This window comes from Taurulus bubalis (genome assembly GCF_910589615.1).
Source record: "Taurulus bubalis genome assembly, chromosome: 4".
NCBI classification, from domain to species: domain Eukaryota; kingdom Metazoa; phylum Chordata; class Actinopteri; order Perciformes; family Cottidae; genus Taurulus; species Taurulus bubalis.
This window is the reverse complement of record NC_136592.1, coordinates 29,517,579-29,536,263: the sequence shown is the minus strand read 5'-3', so window position 1 is coordinate 29,536,263 and position 18,685 is coordinate 29,517,579. Positions and strand designations below refer to the sequence as shown.

Genomic DNA, 18,685 nt, shown 5'->3' with positions numbered 1-18,685 from the left:
TTAATTAATCTCAGAACAGTTCATCCCCTAAGGTTCCCAGACTGTAATAGACTTAATGGAAGGGAGAAGAACTATTTACTGTTTATTGTCCACTGCACCTTAATGACATAAATAAGCCCCTTAAGAATCTTAATAAGACAATCTGAATTATTGTATTAACTACTTGTGTATATTTTGTGTACACTACACCCCTGTCTTAAACAATTGTGTGTGCCTTTGGGAACAACAACAACTACTGAACATAAAAATTATACTGCCTCTCAAAATATTTTTTTAATACATACTTTTATTTTTTGTTTTAGCAATCTTGTGACGGTCAGATGTCTTATTTCGCCTGTCCTGTATTCGAATAAAATGTTTCTAACATTGCTGGAGAAACCATGATGTGGTTTCAACTTAAAGTAAATAAAGTGTCCTTGATGGAAAGCCCACATATCAACCCTTTTTTGAGATGTGTTGTGTTTTTTTACTGTGTTAATGGAATTAGTTGTGTTAGTTATCACTCCCTCACGTTCTTGTTTTTCACTGCAATCAATATTATTTAAATTATTCCCTCAAACCATCAGGATTATGAACTCTGTCTCTGTTTTTTTAAATGATGGTACAATCTGACCAAAACAGCAACAGTGGGAGAAAAGAGAGCTAGAAACTGCATGCTCTGGTTGCAATAAAAACTGCACAGTGACAAGATTAACTTCTGGATGCCGACGATTAAGCATCTTTTTATGGAAAGAACGTTTTTTTTTCCGAAAATGAAAATCAGGCAGAAACCATCTTAAGTTTGGCCTATATTATACATAATGCAGGCTACACGTGTGATGTGGAGAAATTCTGCTCCGGACCGCCTATAAGCTTCAGCACAGGCACCTTCCCGAATAGTCAAACCCTTTTAGAATTGTCCGTCTACTCGCACAACCCTCAGGACAATATTGATCACACTTTATGAAGTAAGTTGATGCTAGTTTGTAGTTATGTCTTTTTAGTGATAAGTTGTGGGATGATTGATTTGTAATTTCGTTTATTATCATCTCGACTTGTTGCATTTTATTTTGCCAACTCAATCGCTTCATCCCCGCTGAAGCTCTGCACATATTCGTTTGCCACACAATGTTTGTCATGGCTGTAATGCGCACAACAAACCAAATCATTATATTCCTCTGGAAAAAAGTTACCATCCTCAAACTATATAGACGGGTTCATATGCATCTGTTTTGAAAAAAAGTGTTTTATATTATGTGAATAAATAATAGACCAGTCTTTTCTTTTATGGAATAGTTTATTGGAGATGCATTTAAGTCTTTACATCACTAGAACAGAAGAGCAACCTCAACGATCGCCTCGACCGCCACGACCACCACGACCACCTCGACCACCATGATCATCACAATCGCCTTCATCGTCACCACCTCTTCCTCCACCTCCTCGACCTCCACGACCACCTCGACCTCCACGATCATCACAATCACCTCCACGACCACCTCGACCTCCACGACCACCTCGACCTCCACGATCATCACAATCACCTCCACGACCACCTCGACCTCCACGACCACCTCGACCTCCACGGCCACCTCCATGATCACCACATCCTTCTTCCTGGTCCTCCTTTCCCTGTAAAGAATCACAACAACAGTAATTGATACATTTTATTAAAAACATGGAGAGATAAATGGCTGTATTTGTTGTAGTTTAAATTAAAACAGATTGTGATACTCTTGCCAATGGGAAATGAATCAGCCAGTGGGGCAAATCAGCATGAAGCACTAATTCAGAATATAAGAGATGTCTTACCCCGTCTGAGTCCTGGTTCTGGGGCTTCTCTGTGATGGAAAGACAAAATGACAAAGTCAAAAACTGTTAAAGAGAAATAGCACCGTAACAAAACATTTTTCTTTCCTGCACAGAAAAGTATTCCAATACATTCTTAAAGAAATGTAACAATGAATCAAAGAGACTTACCCATGTTGTCTTGTTGACCGCTGCAGTAGAAAGTCTTTTCCTGGGACACACACAAAATGGTTTGTGTCAAATGTGTTCAGTCTGCATTTATACAGCTTGTGAATAAAGTGGGTGTGTTAGTCTCATGTTCTGAAATGTGACTGTTTGATAGTTGTAGGACAGGTACCGTAGTTCTTACAAAAACACCTGAGAGCAATGGCGGGAAACCACCGGGATGAAACTGGCCCGCCTTAGCAATACAGGCTTTCAGTTCTGAATCATTAAACCTTTCTCCTTCATTTAAACTATACCGTTTACTAAATGGTATATAAAACATAGCATGCCTCCTATTACATTAAATATCAAATTATTAAATTGAACATATCTGGAATATGTTCACAGTCTGCATATTTCACTGATTATTAATTGTGAATGTGGCAAATATTGAATTAATGCTGACATGTTCTGTTTGAAGGGTTTCATGCTACTTGAAGATTTGAGCGCTGAAGAGTCAAGTTAGAGCAGAGGTGTCAAACTCATTTTCACCCGAGGCCACATCAGCATTATGGTTGCACTCAAAGGGCCGGTTGTAACTATAACACTGTGTAGTGTTAGAGCAAACGAGTCCTTTCAGTAAAAAAACATCAGTTTCATTGTGGATGTTCTTACTAAGATCATGTGCATAGAGATGCTAAACGTACTGGCTTTTGTCAACATAATCCCTGTATTTAGCAAAAACAGCAAACATTGTTAACTGTTGCATTCATTTGATTATCCCTCCTGCAAACTGGTTCTGAAGGGTGCAGCAGTCCTGTCTCGCAGAATACAGCATGAGGCCCAACCCTAAACCACATCCTCATTTAGAAGTCATGCTGTAGGTGTCGAGATCATTAACTTAAGTAGTAAAATACACTAAATCACAAAAACAGTCTTGCATTTGTAGTTTTACCTTCACAATGGTATCAGCAGCAAAATTTTCTTAAAGAATTAAAAAGAAATGTGTACATTGCCACTGTCTAAATGTCATGGATTATTAATATTACTGATGTAATTAACAATGTAATTGCTATAGAGGTAGAGTTGATTTAAACTACTTTTTATATCTTGGGAAGTGAAAATGTAGTAAAAAGTACAATATTTGCCTCTAATGTAGTTGAGTAAACGTAAGGTAGCAAATAATGAGACCTCTCGTAAAATACAAGTATCTCAAATTTGGACTGTCATAAAGTATTTAGGGACAACTTCACCAGTTAATTATGCAACATTGAAAACATCACATGCATCATCTGAGGTCTCTCGAGGACAGACCAACAGGAAACACCCAAAACATGACCAGGGTCAGGTCAGGTCATGTTGTGGGTGTTTCCTGTTGGTCTGTCCTAAGACCGTAGATGACGCATGTCTTTTGTTTTCTGAACTGTTTTCAAAAACTCTGCTAATTGCTACCTGAGGCCGACTCTGCAATCGTCGGCCTCATCTCCGCCGATGATCACAGGAAGTACAGGGAACTGAACGAGGACTTTTTAGGATCCGCCGGGGTAAGCGCTTTCGGTGAGCATCCAGGGACTGGACGTTGAGATTGTGAAGTCTTATAAGTACCTGGGTGTTCACTTGAACAATAAACTGGACTGGTCTGACCACGCACACACACTTTACAAAAAGGGACAGAGCAGACTCTTTCTGCTGAGGAGACTGAGGTCTTTTGGGGTGCAGGGAGCACTCCTGAAGACCTTCTTTGACTCTGTGGTGGCATCAGCCATCTATGGAGTGGTCTTCTGGTGCAGCAGCATCACGGCAGCTGTCAGGAGGAGACTGGACAAACTGGTGAGGAAGGCCAGCAGCGTCCTCTGGATACTGTGGAGGTGGTGGGAGACAGGAGGATGATGACTAAACTCTCACCCATGATGAACCTCCAATACGTGCAAAACGCTTAAGTACTTTTTTATATACTTTTCAAATTATTTTTTATTCAGTCTGTATATTTAATATTCTTCTTTACTGTTTTATTTTGTTTTATTACTGGTTTACTTGTGAGCAATGCTGCTGTAATCCTGTTATTTCCCCACTCTAATAAAGGATTATTTTATTTTATCTTATCTTAAACACGTCTCAACATCTTTGTGGTCTCATATTTTGATGTAATCTCTCATGTCAACGCACAAAGTTGAATGTTTGAAGTGCAAACCATCTCTAAAACAAACACTGTAAACATCATATTAGTTTGAGTGACACTGTTAAGGCCTATTAAGTGAAGAAGAAATGGAAAAACTGCAAAGCGATTGTCTAATTATATAAAACAGTGAATGCAAATACTGTTAACTATAGAAACACCCACTTTTTGGATAATATTTTGTACTCTCATTTCTATTTGAGATTCTTCAGTGCATTATTGTTTCACTTATTCCAATGAATCTCCATTATGTATTGAGGACGGCCTCTTGAAACTTCTCCCACGCGCTCCTCTCAGAAGTCAGCTCTCTCCTCATGGGTTGGAGGCTCCAGCTGGAAGTGGAGTTTGGCGCCATCTAGCGGACATGGTTTGTGAAACAGCTTCAGCGCAATGACGGTACTGCAGAAGCCAGCTTTACTTCAATATCTCACTTATCTAACGTTATCTATCCATCTAAAGAAAAGAAAAATTGATTTTAAAGCTAATATCAAAGTTTTAGCTGCAGTATTTTCTCACAGCTGCAAAACTGTAAATGCAATCATTAACATCAATATTGTGTTATGCCCGAAATAAACTGGCAACCCACTTGTGGAAACACACGAAAATGGAGACAGTGAATGGTCTTATGTTAAAGGTAAGGATAATCAACTAATTCCACATAACTGTAATGTACATTAACCCGACAATGAAAAATATAGAATAAGGCAGACTAATTAATTTGTGTGAAGGATATCATAATTCTTTAGACATGCTAGCAGCATGTTGGTTGGTTGTTTGGTCCACAACTTTGGTCCAGACTGAAATAACATAATCTGTATCTTAAACACAAAATGTCACTTTTTTCTCCATTACTTTGATTTATGCCCAAATAACAGCGAACATAATGACATTCATATAAGTTTCAACTGTACTTTACTCAGTGCTAATAAGCAAACATTCGCATGCTAACACGCTAAACTAAGATGCGTCAACCGCTTTCAAATGTACTTGCATAAACCTGAACTAATAATGCAATTTAGATCAAAAACAAACTTTCTTTTGGAGACATTTCTTACAATAATTCTAAAACAGCTCAGATACTTGAAGGCTAAAATGTGTGAAGAGCTCGTGCTCATTAGCAGGACTGCTCCGCGTAGAATGTAAACTATGTGGACGGAGATGTCGCTCAGACTGGTGACTTTCAGACATGTGTTTGTTTCCTTAATGCAGAGCTCTGACTGCTGCTTCTCCCCTCGAGACGCCTTTTGGCATTTGTCTGCCAGGCTCCCGGTTTGCTGCATGTCATTATCTCTCAGACTTGGCAAAGGCAGCATGCCATGCGTGAAGAATTGTGGGAAATTCGGCAGACCCCACCGTCCCCTCACACACACACACACACACACACACACACACACACACACACACACACACACACACACACACACACACACACACACAGTCTTTAGGAAGCTTCTTTAGTACCCTACACGTGTAGTCTGGAGCTTGTAGGAGACGCAGCTGTTGAAACCACAGTGGGAAACAAACACCACATGCATCTCATTTATGATGGCGAGATTTACGTGCCACGGTTTGATGTGTACAATAAGAGTGCGAAGAAGAGTTTCAAAAATCTGTTTTATTGACATGTTTTACATTAATAATTGTGTGGTTGCCACACAGGGATATCACGTAAAAGGGATTTGAAAGCCCCCCCCCCCCCCCCCCCCACACACACACACAGCATGATAAAATATAAACATTCTCAAAAACGAAGAAAAAAAAAACGTTCATAAACCACAAGTTATCAATACAAATATAGACCCAAAGCCATTATTTATCAACCCAGAATGACTTATATACGCTTTAGAGAATAAATAAATAATTACTAAATAATCGGATTGTGGATATTATAAAACTATTATCATTTTGCCACTAGCATTTTAATATGTAAAAGAAGAAAAGTAGAAGTATTAGTATAGATCTGCTGCAGCTGCCGACCATAAGATGAAACACATAAAGGGTGGGAGGGTTGGAGAGAGAGAGAGAGAGAGAGAGAGAGAGAGAGAGAGAGATAGGGGGAGAGGACAAGCGGATGGGTGCTGTGACATCCGTTAACAGGGGAGCTCTGTGTATTTGTTAGACGTCTTGGCTGCTCGCCCAACTTGGCTCATTGTAAGCGAGGCATGATCGCGGACTCCAGGCAGCCCTCTCTGCCGCCTCGGCTGCCTCGCGTCTGGACCCAGCCCAGCTCTCATCGCTGACATGGAAAGACCCGTGAGTGCCTTCTCTCTCCTTCCCCTCTCCCTTCTCATCCCACACTCTCCAGCGCTCTCTCTCTCTCTCACTGGTGTTTGGTTCCCCCCTCTTTCCTCCTCTGCTCTGTCGCAGATTCAGCCGTGGCTGCATGCAGCGCTTCAGTTATGCTCTTTCTCTCCCCTGCTGGAGCTCCTGTAGGTGGCAGGAACGCCGGGCAGGGAGGAAGCCTTGGCAGCTTTCTCTCTGCAGCCCCACCCCCCTTTTCGCCTGCCTTTCCAGGCATGGGTGCCGTCCGCTGGCAGAGCCACAGCGTCTCTGTGTGTTTTGTGGCAGTGTATTTACGCTGCACAATCACAGAACTCGCCGGCCGAACCTAGAGGGGTACCGTCCCCACAACAGAGTCTCCCCACTTTGTGGAGGCCGGAGTTTACTTCAGTCTCCGCCATTGGCCTCGCAGAGATTCACATTGGGCAGCGTCTCTCCCTTGAGCCTATTCTTGGTGGTATGTCCTCATGGTCTGTTGTGTTTGGATACCCTGACAACTAGAAGCTGTGAGGTAACCACTTTCCAGCCACTTCTCTGAGTGAGTCCCAACTTTTGCTCATGCTCACTGTGTCTCTGCAGGTTTGACACTCTGCATTCGGGGTGTGTTGTTGTCTATTTTGCTATCAGTCTGTGCTGACACCTTACATGCAGTGAGCAGTTAGCATCATCTCAGTGGCAGCTATTCTTTGCAGGTGAAACAGTGGCGTTGAAAAAAGCACTAGTTATGTCCTGCAGTCCCAATGTGATCGCCTTGGACCTCTTCTGCGCTTCGGTCTCTTCGTCATCGTTCTGTGCAAATGTCACATACTATAGAAGCAGCCTTGAATGACTGACTTTGGCATCTATCTCTGTCAAGAAGGTCCGACCCTCCTGAATAATTTCTACAGTGGGTACTTCTAAAGGAATAATGTATTTTCACAGTTTCAACAAGCAGCTGTGGAAGCCTTTCTATTGTCACTTTCTCCTCAGCTCTGATTAACAACAGTCAGTGATGCCGGCGTTCAAGTGGGGAACACATGTTTTAGCTGATTGAGTCGAGAGTTCCTTTTTTTGTTTTGTTGCAATGATTGTCGTTCATTGAGTATTCACAGAGCGCTGTTGTTTGTGGGCAGAATGAAACTTTGTGACGATATGAAAATGAATTCTGGTTTATACGCAAAGATCAAACTCCTATCTCTGATCCCATTTTTTCAAAAATGTTGACACATATTTGCCTATCACAGCCTATCATCTGTTGAAACTTACATGTTGGTGCCTTCTTAAAGTTTAAACTATCTATTCACAACATGTGGTCCTATCGCTTTAAAGCAGGTTGGAGAACACCGGTTTTATTGCAGCTTCTTCTTTCATTGCATCTCTGACATGTCGTACGCCTGACCTGAACCTCACGTGATCTTGGTCTTTAAAGAGGGTGATATACTCTCCTGAACGTTACACAGAGAAGAGTTCCAAAGTCAAATTCCTCTGAGTTATGAGCACCTGAAGTCTGCTCCACAGTCAGGTGAAGGAACCACAGTGTGACAGATCCAGAGAGCCTACACAGACCCGTTGGAGAGGGAGCATGAAGTTGCTGCAGGCTGAAATGAGATCTCTGTGTTGGCCATGGTGGACGTATGATAATATCCTAATCTGTCGTCTTTTGAATACTGCTCGCTTGCACATGTGCGCTGGTCCAATATGTTAAAGAGGGATTTTCATGAAAGGAAGTGCACTCACCTAGTTGGAGATTTTTCAGTATGGGCCTCTTGTCGTGTGAGCAGGCATGCCCTGCTGACCGCATTGGGATGTTTAGGATGCTCAGCATCAGCATTCTCTGTGTGAAACCGAGCTTGGTAATGAATTCTCCATCTGTGGTGGGTGTGAGAGTGTGTTAGTGCTGTGTGTTATCGCGGTGGTGCATTGAAAACTCTCTAATACCAAAAGCTGGCATGCAATGTCTGGTTGTAATCATTGTTTTATTATTCTTTAATGAGATAGTTAACTTTTTAAATGACATTTTGTATCAGTTTATTCTATTTCTTGGCGACTGTTATTAAATGAAAAAAAGGTTTTTGTTTTGATACCTGTACACTTGTATCAACAAAATTCATGCGGTGCCCAGAAGTTAAAAATACAAAAAAAAGTTCAGTTGCTGCAGATGCACTAAAGACACATTTTGCACACCAGGCCTAATTTTTAAATGTGAGGTTCCAGATCTGATGTGTCTCTTCCCAGGCCCCCAGTGACATGCTGCCCAAGAAGGAGCAGGAGAGGGACCTGGAGCTGGACAAGAGGATCGAGGCTCTCCGCAGGAAGAATGAAGCGCTCATGAAGAGGCACAAGGTATGGACATGTGCTGGCAAGCAGAGAGGCTTCTGTGGAGTCCAACATTTCACTGGTCATCATCAGTTGTAGAAATACATGATGGGGCGCGTTTCTACAGCTCTTTCGGGCTTCCTGATTAACCTGTTGTTTTTGTTGAGTTGTTAGGAGGTAGAGGAGGACAGGAAAAGGGCAGAAGAGGAAGGAATGGCACTACAGAGCCACAAGGGTAAAGCTGAGGATCTTACCATCACAATCAGCAAGTTCACCTGTGTGAGTTTCTTATTGAGGGCACTGATTCAGGAACTGAAATAACTATTTACAAGCTAATTTGTCTAAGCACTGCTATTATTGCTGACAGAGCATTTCCGTCACACGTCTTTCTGAGGATAAGAAGCCACAGAATGTTTTTGAATATGTGTGTGTCTTCGGTTTGGAGCAGGATAGTCGTGTGGTGGTCACGAAGCCATTCAGCGGTGGTTCACCGGCTGGGAAAGGACAGCAGGAGGCCGGGCCAGACAAGGGGGAGGAAGCCCCTCTGCAGAGTGCAGGCCGAGGCCACAGGAAGCAGCTAATGGTCACCATGGCTGGCAAAAAGGTAAATACACTGCAGTGCCAATTTCCACTTAAAGCGACAAAAAACCCTGAGATTTAATTGTAATAAATGAAGGAATAACACAAAAGCAATTTGTCATTCAAATCAATAAGTACACCTAGCTGAAAGCAATGTGGTCAATCAACAGGTTTTAGGTGTTAAACAAGTTTTAAAACTTGCAAAGAAAGCAGGAGCACTTAAGAATGATGGATATGCAGGGTAGATTTTATAAGCTGGGATAGATCAGACAACACACACAATTGTGGACACTAAATTAAATAAAGTTATTATTATTATTGTTAGTATGAACTATTAACAATACCTATATATTATATTAATAGTTGAAGCTTTGATGTACAATGAGAAAATGTTCAGCTGAGAATACTATTTAGCTTTTTGCTTTGCTTTGATCTAAATGCTAACATTAGCATGCCAATATGCTCACAATAAACCTAGTGGAGTGTTAACATTTGCTAACTAGCAGTTCAAAAAAAGAGAACAGCTGAGGCTGATGGGAAGGTCATTAGTTGTGCAGGTATTAGATCATAAACCAAATAATTGGGGATCCCCAACATCATTATGATACATTCTCTGGGCACCGTGGCTATTTGTACCACCTGTAATGCAACGCATCCAGGAGTTGTTGGGGTCTGACTGGCAGACTAGTATGGCTGACAATGTGCAGCTGTGTGAGGTACAATGTGTAGTTCTGTACAATCAGGGAGTTGCTGGGTGAAATCTACATCTTCTGTCCATGCATGTGTCTTTATATGGAAATGTTCTGATTTGTGCACATGGATACAACATTTAAACCCTGAAATTAATAATCTTTGTGCACGTTTTGGACATGATAAGGATTGGCTCAGTTGCTACAGTTATAATACCCTAATATGAGTAACTGTCTCTCCAGGGTAAGAGGGTGGTGAGCGAGAGGTCAGAGAGGAGGCCAGGCTCTTCGGACATCAAGAGCCCTACAGATGACGGACAGGCGAGTCGTGTGGAGTCCGCTGGGAGGGGGAGTCAGCCACCTCACATGACCAAGAGAGACACAGCAGAACAGGTCTGAGTAGTAGACTGTGAGCCCTCCAGTGATCATAATATGCACCCTCCTGTCTGTTTCCTCTCCCTTATCCCCCTTTGTTCGTTCTCATGCTGCATCAATGTGTTTTACATAGATGTCAGACATGTGGGCTGGCCACACCCCTCAAGTGATGGACTACAATGGTCTGTGGACAGGAGGTGGACTGGGGCTGTGATTGACTGGTGTGGGGTTAACGGAGGAGGGGCTAATAGAGCTGTTGGTAGATGTGCTGTAGAACCAAACCTTCAAAAGGCTGGGCGACTTCTTTTATTTATTTTTACGTTAATCCCACACAGATCTGAAGTGCCTTCCTATTTTGTTAGCAACGGAAAACTCACTCAAACTTTTGGGTTTAGATTCCTTCTGGCCACTGGAACAGACTGTTAAATTCACTCTAGTCCCTCGAGGGCCATGCAAGATAGGTCGATGCTTTCATAGCTCTTGTTATTGGTAGTATGACATCAGCGATGGCATGTTTATGATCAATAGCTTCACTATATTCTGTCGGTCTCAGATCCCGTGTTTACCGCAGATAGGCAGAGACTCACATAAAGTTCCCCCCGGCTAGGCTGTGAAATACCACACTGTCATTGAGCTTAGTGTTCAATGACAGTGGTACCCCGGGTATGCTGAACAGCTGCTCTGCCTCAGTCTGACACACACACACACACACACACACACACACACACACACACACACACACACACACACACACACACACACACACACACACACACACACACACACACACACACACACACACACACACATACAGGCTGCTCAATCAGTTAGTTAATGCACAGCACAGACAGCTGACTCTCACCACTGTAAACACAGACTCAGTCTGGTCGTGGGAGGGGTCTCCAGACACAAAGCTAGTGGAGGCTGTTGCTAAATATGTATATATATATATATCTGCCTCTGATACGCTGAGCGCTGCTAACGGCCCCGTCTGAGTTAATGTGCAGTGAATCTATGGGCTGAACAAGCTGTTCTCTTTGTCTTTCTTTATGGCCTGTTTGGTTTATCCCCCTTTATTCATCATGTGGACTGAATCAGCACTTGAACAGTAGCCAGCGCTCCAGTCCACCAGTCATCTGTGAATCCCAGAGAACTGGTCTCCACGTGGTCCTTGTTTACATAATATCACATTTACATGTTTGTTTGGAAAAGATCCATGCTAAGCTGCTCTCCCCGTCTCTGAAATATTTTCTAATCAGCGTGTGTGTGTGTGGAAATAAATGATGACTGTGAAAGGGGTGAGGTTATTTTTCAGTGTCCCAAACAGATTGCAATGTACCTCAAGACAAAACTGTCAGTTCACACTCATGAGAAGGAAATGTAGAGAGAGGGAGTGAGGAAAAAATGGGGCGGGGGGAGAAAAAGGGAGAGACTCCTGGCACTGTCTGTTTCCAGCCTCCATTTCTCCTCTCTGGAGCCTTAAGTGATCGGCGCTCTTCTGGCACAATTGTTTCCCCATTCCCACCATCCTGAAAGGACCGATTTGATCTAATTAACATTCGACTGCCTTCTCACTCTGAAAAGGCTCATTATGCTGCCAAAGAGACGGGCCTGGCGAGGTGCCAAGAAAGGGTCAGAGAGGGAGAGGAAGAAGGGGTGAGAGGAGAAAGAAGAAAAGAAATAAGGTAGTCAGGGGTCTTTTGTGTTTGTGTATAAGTCAGGCTGCATTGGGGCGTTTGTAGTAGAGTGCATTGTCTGCAGGTGCACTAGAAGACCACTCTGTCCAGCACACAGTTGTTTTCCACCCTCGACACTATTTAAGTGTTACTGTTAATGGCAACATGACTCATCCACTGTGATCACCGGAGGACATCTTTGCAGAGGTATCACTCAAAACGAAATCCATATAATGCTCCACCTGCAATAAGATTGTTTTTCCAAACCGCTGAAATTCAACCACCTGCAAACTGCATTCTGCATTCTGACCTCATTGCAGAGCGGACATTTAAAACTGACCCACATGTGCCAAATCAAGCTGTGGCAACATTCGTCCACTTGGTGGCAGTGGAGGCCCCTGAATCCTCAGTCTGGGCTCTGGCTTGGATTTGTTTCTGCATTTTTTTGTTGGAAGTAATGTGCCTCTTTACAACCATGTTTAGTTAATAGTTGCTGTGTCCCCTTTATTGTTGTTAAGTTAATCTCCCTTTTATTTCTTGTCTCTCCTCTGTGACAGGATGGGGTTAAACCAGGGCTGCAGCACACTGAGGACCATCACAAGCTTTCAGAGCAATGCCAGGTACCACAATCCCTCAGTTGACATAAACACACATTGACATGCATATTGTCACCCTCTCCAAGACGTAGCCATCTCAAAGGGTTGTATCTCCAGCTCACAGTGATCACGTGATTCACTGAGGTGAAAACAAATGTAGAATACAAGGTTTCCACTGTGTCAGTATACAAAACCCAGAGAGATGCAAATGCACGCTTCTCATCACAAATGCTCCCATGCAGACAGGCACAACACGCTCAGAGCTGTCACGCAGATCGCGCCTGCTAAATTGGGAGGGTGGGCTTCAAAGGGCCGCTGAATACGCCACACGACGAGTGATGCTGTTCATCCCCTCTCTGCCTCTCTGTACCTTGCTGGCTTTGCAGCCCGAGCTCAAGGGAATTCAATGCTGAGTTTTTGTAGGTGTTGTTTCAGGTGTAAAGGTCAGACAGCCGTTTTGTTTGCTGCTTTGTTTGACAAATGTATAGGAAACCTCTTCTGGCATTTTCAGGATTAAACTACTGCAGCTTTAAAGGATAAGAGGAAACAATTGAGAATAAGAGCTTGATCAGTCTTTGTCACCATGTGCTTATCTATCTAAATTTGCATGCACATGTCTGAGCCCCAGTCCTGCTCTCTCTCAGACTCACTGTGCTCCCTACCTGCCTTGGCCTCTGACAACCTCCCTGTGAGGCCTCGGGGAGGTGAGAAATTGAAAAGTGCTAATTAGCAGGGCGGCTGGAGTGTCAGCAGGATACGGCCTGTTGGAACATGCTAGAAGCGGCCTCCCTTGTGGTCACTGATGTTCTCCTGAGGCCAGAGCAGAGGGGGGGATGAGCACAGATGCCATGTTCTCCAATAACTGTACACATGAAGGCAACATGTTTACTTGGCTGTGATTGGCCCACACCTGAGGAGAAAACATCCCCCACCATGGGCTGTTTCTCTCTGTAATAAAATGCAGATAGTTTTCTCTTTTACTCACACGATTTGATTGTTTTCTCCAGACAGCCACATCACATCTCTCCTGCTGTATTAAAAAATCATAAGCACTTTCTCTCGCCGGGGACTGCTGGTCCTTTACGTGATTTCATTCGGAGCGCAGCAGTGTTTGTAGTCCTGGTTCGCTCCAGGGCTTTGTAAATAGAGCACACAGCCTCTGTCCCCTTTGATGTGTTAAAGAGCCTGCATCACATCTCTCTTTAGTATTAGCCAGCGATCCTTTCTGCTGTCATGGCAGTAATCAATAAACAGGTTAAGAGGGGAAAGGAGGAAGGGGATCTAATTGCATTTACTATACACCCTTTTACTGGAATATTTTCTCAAAGAATTTGATTGTGTTGCCTTGCAGCCGTCACGGTAGACAAACAAGTAGCTCTTTGTAATCAAATGAGAGCTGACTGGAATGAACCGGCGCTCATCATCAGTATTTACAGTGATGCAGCGCTTGGCATTGACAGTAAATTGGAACGCATGAAAATAATATCCTTGTTTGTTCCTTTCCTTTTGAACCCTACTGAGCTGTATATTGCCCTGTTGCTGTGTAGTTATTTGTTGAGAGATGATAAGCTGTTTTATGACCAGTCCTGCTTGATGTGAGGCTATTGCTGAACTTTACTGTGGACTGATGCTTCAGATGTATTACATGTTTCAAATCCAACTGTTTTGTGTCTTCTCAGGAGCCTGAAAGCCTGCAGGCCAGCACAGACCTCAACATCCCCACGTCGAAAGAGGAGCAGGAGGAGTACGTGCGGTGGAAGAAAGAGCGCGAGCAGATCGACAAGGAGAGAGTGGCACGCCACAAAAACGCCAAGGGCCAGTGGAAACGGGCGTGGGACATGGACAAAAATGACAACATGTAAGACTTTTAGCACTCAGACTTCCCAAGGCACCTCTGCTGACGTCTTCGATTTCTTTCAGCTGTCCCTCCGGGTGATATTTCATGAGCTCCTTCTATTTTTATATTGGAGAATTCAATTCCAGGAAATGTTGACTGGACACACATTAGAGTGTTATTTGTCCAATTACTGAACGTGTCGAAAATCTAGTCTTCAATCCCCTAAATTATACACTTACATAATACATTCTCATTGTTTTACTTGCATCATATTGGCATATCACCAATAATCCACCCTCAGTTTTAAGTATATATATATATATATATATATATATATATATATATATATATATATATATATATATGTATATGTATATGTATATATATTTTCTTGATAAGAGTCTGTATGGCAGCAGCTAGCTAGCTTATTTTAGGATAAGCTCTACTCAATGTTATTCAGTGGAAGGATCCATTAGATGAGGTGCTCACAAGACATTACTAAATTATTGCGTGAAATAATTTCTTTTGAGGTAAATTGTATTATTGTATGGACAGTATGTAACAGTGTGTACGCATATCTTGTGTATTCTCACACCGTGAAGACTCAGTTTGATCACAGGTTTGTGAAAACACAGGACTGACTGGAGGAATGACATACAGCCCATTCATTGTAAGTGTTTGTTAGATTTCAAACAAACCAGGCCTGTGGGACAAAGAGCTGCAGAGTGAATGAATGTGCTGTTTAAGGAAACATCAAAATGTAAAGGGACAAGAGACGAGCGCCTATTTTTAACTTGGGATAAGGGATGGAATACCTTGCCTTATTTGGCGAGGCTTAAACAAGGCCCCCGAGTAAGAATAGAAGAGGAAGTGTGTTTTTGATTCAACAATGTAGGATGGCTCCCCTGGATGGGGAAAGCAAGAGTGGGACTCATGGAGCAAAACCTCTCACTGATTCTGAAAAATAGATGTACATTATGCCGCCTCAACAAAAAGCAATTATGAGACATGAGCTGGTTTGTGTTTCTGTCTTTTAGATTTTCAGACAAATCCGTCCCTGACAGAGACTGGGGGCCTTCCAGCCGAGGTGAGACATTAAAACAGCTCAAACTGAGAAAATGAGGAAGAAGACCTTTTTACATAATGATGATAACATGATGTGTTCCATTTTCTGAGTCCCTTTTCCTTATTTTTGAATCCATCTTTTTTTTATTTCAGGTGGACGAAATGCTAGAAGAGGAACGTCTCGAGCAGGTGTGACATCCCACACTTCAATGTTTTTCATGTATTTTTTTTGTACCTTGAAATCATCAGACAGCGTACAGAAAAGCTCAGAAACCTTTTCTGAATTCTTGTTATTTTCAAGTGTAAATGAAAATGCATTCTGAGAGCATTTTGCAGCTATAATTTTGTGTTGAAACAGGATATTGGTGTGGATAATAATTCACGTGGGGTTCATTAAACAGGGTTAAGTTGTAGGATATCAGCGAGTAAGAAAAAGGCAGATAATGTTGGGGGAAATTCTTGAAAATCGTTGTTGTTGTTTCCTAATATTTAAAGAAATGTAAGCACACACAGCGAGGAAACAGTCACATATGTACTGTTGATTCTGCAGAACGGATAATTGTGACTTAAACTTTCAGTATTCTTCTGTCCTAGGTCATGAGAAGCGAGGCAAAGACAAGGGAGCTAAAGACGTGCTAGTGATGAGCAGTAAAGCAAAAGGCATAGATCGTCTGACTGGAAGAGCCAGGAGGTCAGTAGCAGCTAAACATCATCAACATTAGTGCCACGCACACAACAACCTGATGTTACAGCTGATTCAACCCGGGGCATGATCTCACCACAGCCTCAATTACGTGTTGCGAGAAAACATACAATGACGAGTGAAATAGGTGAAACAATTGTGGGAAAGCTGTAGTTGTTTTCCAGTGCTGTGCCCTAAATTACAAATTCCCCTGGCTGTCAGGAGGCTTGATTTAGAAGTCGTGGCAGCTGACTAAATAATCCAGAAGGCTTAATTTGTGCCTCACCACATGACATTTTGTTTCCGGCTCCTCCGGCTGTCCTGCCTTGTGAGACTTGTGCTGGGTGGTGAGGAGGCTTTCAGTGTGTGTTGTTACACACGCATTGCATAATCTCTAAAAGCTGCAAGGCCACAGACCCAGGAGTGAGGCATTACAGCCTTTGAGTGTGGAAGTGTAATGTGCCAGATGATTTCCTCTCCGTGTGTCTCAGTGATGGAGTTAGGAAAGGGTCAGAGGACAGTGCAAAACAGCATGCAGGTGTGTCCTGACAGATTCTCGTTATCAGGGTGAGCTGATTTCACAGCTTGCAATTAGTTGTAGTGCAGTGAGCTGCACTCAGAGGCCACTTAGGCAGCTGAGACCAAAGCTAACTACAGCTAGCCGGAATACAGCCTTCTATTCCCACTTTTCTCATTCTTTACTTCCTCTTACAAGACAATGCAATGAACTTTCATGCTAAGAGTTAGATGAGATTGATACGGTTCTCATAGTACGCTATATATGAAGCTACATCCAGGAGACACTTAGCGTTGCTTAGCATAAACACTAGAAATAGGGGCAAACAGATAGCCTGGCTGGAAGATAAAAACATACCCCTCCAGCACCTGTAAATCTCACTAATTAAAACATATCTATTTTTAAAAATCAGTATTGTGTTACCTCCGGACAGAGCCAATCTATCTCTTGTCCCATTTCCTGTTTTAATGCAAAGCTAAGCTAATTGGCTGCTGGCTGTAGCTTCATATTTGTACAGTAAGAAAGTTATCAATCTTCTCATCTCACTGTCGGCAAGAAAAGCAAATAAGCGCATTTCCCAAGCTTCTGTCAAGCTATTTATTTTGCCCTTCTACATTGCATAAGGTAAAGAAAAAAATAACAGTTTTACAACACACTCTTTCTAAATGGTTACAGAATAGCTTTTGATAAAAGTCACTTTTATTTTTTTATTTTTATTAGATGGCAGGCAAATGAAGACGGAGAGAACCTACAGGTGAGATATCAAACCTGTTTGAGTGTAAAACTGTCTGACATCATACAGGTTATTACAACAATGATTTGTTGTTCTAATCTCAACCTCTAGCCGGCTGACACGACATTAGAAGAGTTTTTGGAGGAACTCGACGGCGTCACAGATGTTAAGGTAGACGATCCGAAAGACGAGGACCCGAAATTGAAGCTGTCGCTCAGACCAAATTCACTGAGTACATCTGAGGAAGTGAGTGGATCCACAACCCCCACTAAGGGGCAGGCAGAGGCCTCGTCCCCTCGGGGTTCACAGAAGAAAGTACGTTTCTCGGAGGCGCTCGTCCAGGGGGCTCACACAACGCAAACCACAGGCTCTCAGGACTCTGCCTGCTCAGAATCACGAAGTGCGAGGTCCCTAAAAGCTTCCTCTCCTAAAAAACAACAACACAAGGTGCAGCGGCCACAGCAGCCTCTGGAAAGTGCCAAGCAGGATGTTGTTCATCCTCAGGATCAGGGAGGTGATCCGTCTGCTCCTCCGGTTGCCCAGCAGCAGGCTTCTGAAACTGAATGTACTAAAAAAGACAGCATCCTCCCCGCCGCTCCCAGCTCCCCCTCTGCTGAAAATGCACGTGCCTCGCGACAGCAGAGCTCTGTCCAGCCTGTAGAGCTTGCCAAGTGCAACATCAACAACACAAACACAGGTATGCAATAGCTTCAAATGGACCTGACATGTCTACTATGTGCATGATTTATAAGTAATCAAGTGTTGGTTTTCTTTCAAAGAGGAACTAATAGTCTCTGGCCTGTCTGTCCTGAGCCTGGAGTCGGGAGAAACACACCCAACACACTCAACCAGCAGCGACAAGGTCAGTGTGTGAGACAGGAACAGGGATGGAAGGATTAATAGATGTGTAAATGGACTGCTGGAGGGACGTGTAAATGGAGAGAGAGAGAGAGAGAGAGAGAGAGAATCTTCACTGCAGCTGTGTGATATCCAATTTTGGTTTAAGTACATTCACTACCACTGAGGCCTGTTGGAGTGCATAATAAATGCCTCTTTATCTCTTCCACCACTGAAACAGCTTTATAATATATAACTGTTGAAAATAAGTTAATATTATTCGAATTATGGAAAACTAATAAGCTTTAACTTGTATGTTTGTGTATGCTTTTCTCTTTCTTTTGCAGGCAAGAGAGCATGGGAAGATTGTTTGACATTTTCTGGATGTAAATACTGAAACCAAATCACAGCAACAC

General features: G+C 42.8%; 1 protein-coding gene across 1 annotated transcript; it reads left to right on the top strand.

Annotated features, from left to right (window-relative positions):
* Nucleotides 1-7,990: 7,990 nt before the first annotated feature.
* Nucleotides 7,991-18,685, top strand: ccdc9b (coiled-coil domain containing 9B; the record flags this gene model as incomplete). The annotated part of the gene is made up of 15 exons (XM_079216820.1): nucleotides 7,991-7,999; nucleotides 8,149-8,220; nucleotides 8,603-8,710; nucleotides 8,858-8,962; nucleotides 9,132-9,287; nucleotides 10,195-10,344; nucleotides 12,560-12,622; nucleotides 14,278-14,456; nucleotides 15,473-15,522; nucleotides 15,654-15,691; nucleotides 16,079-16,191; nucleotides 17,420-17,453; nucleotides 17,544-18,129; nucleotides 18,212-18,294; nucleotides 18,617-18,685. The coding sequence occupies 15 exons, from the start codon at nucleotides 7,991-7,993 to the stop codon at nucleotides 18,641-18,643; spliced, it is 1,773 nt and encodes a 590-aa protein (XP_079072946.1). The 3' UTR covers nucleotides 18,644-18,685.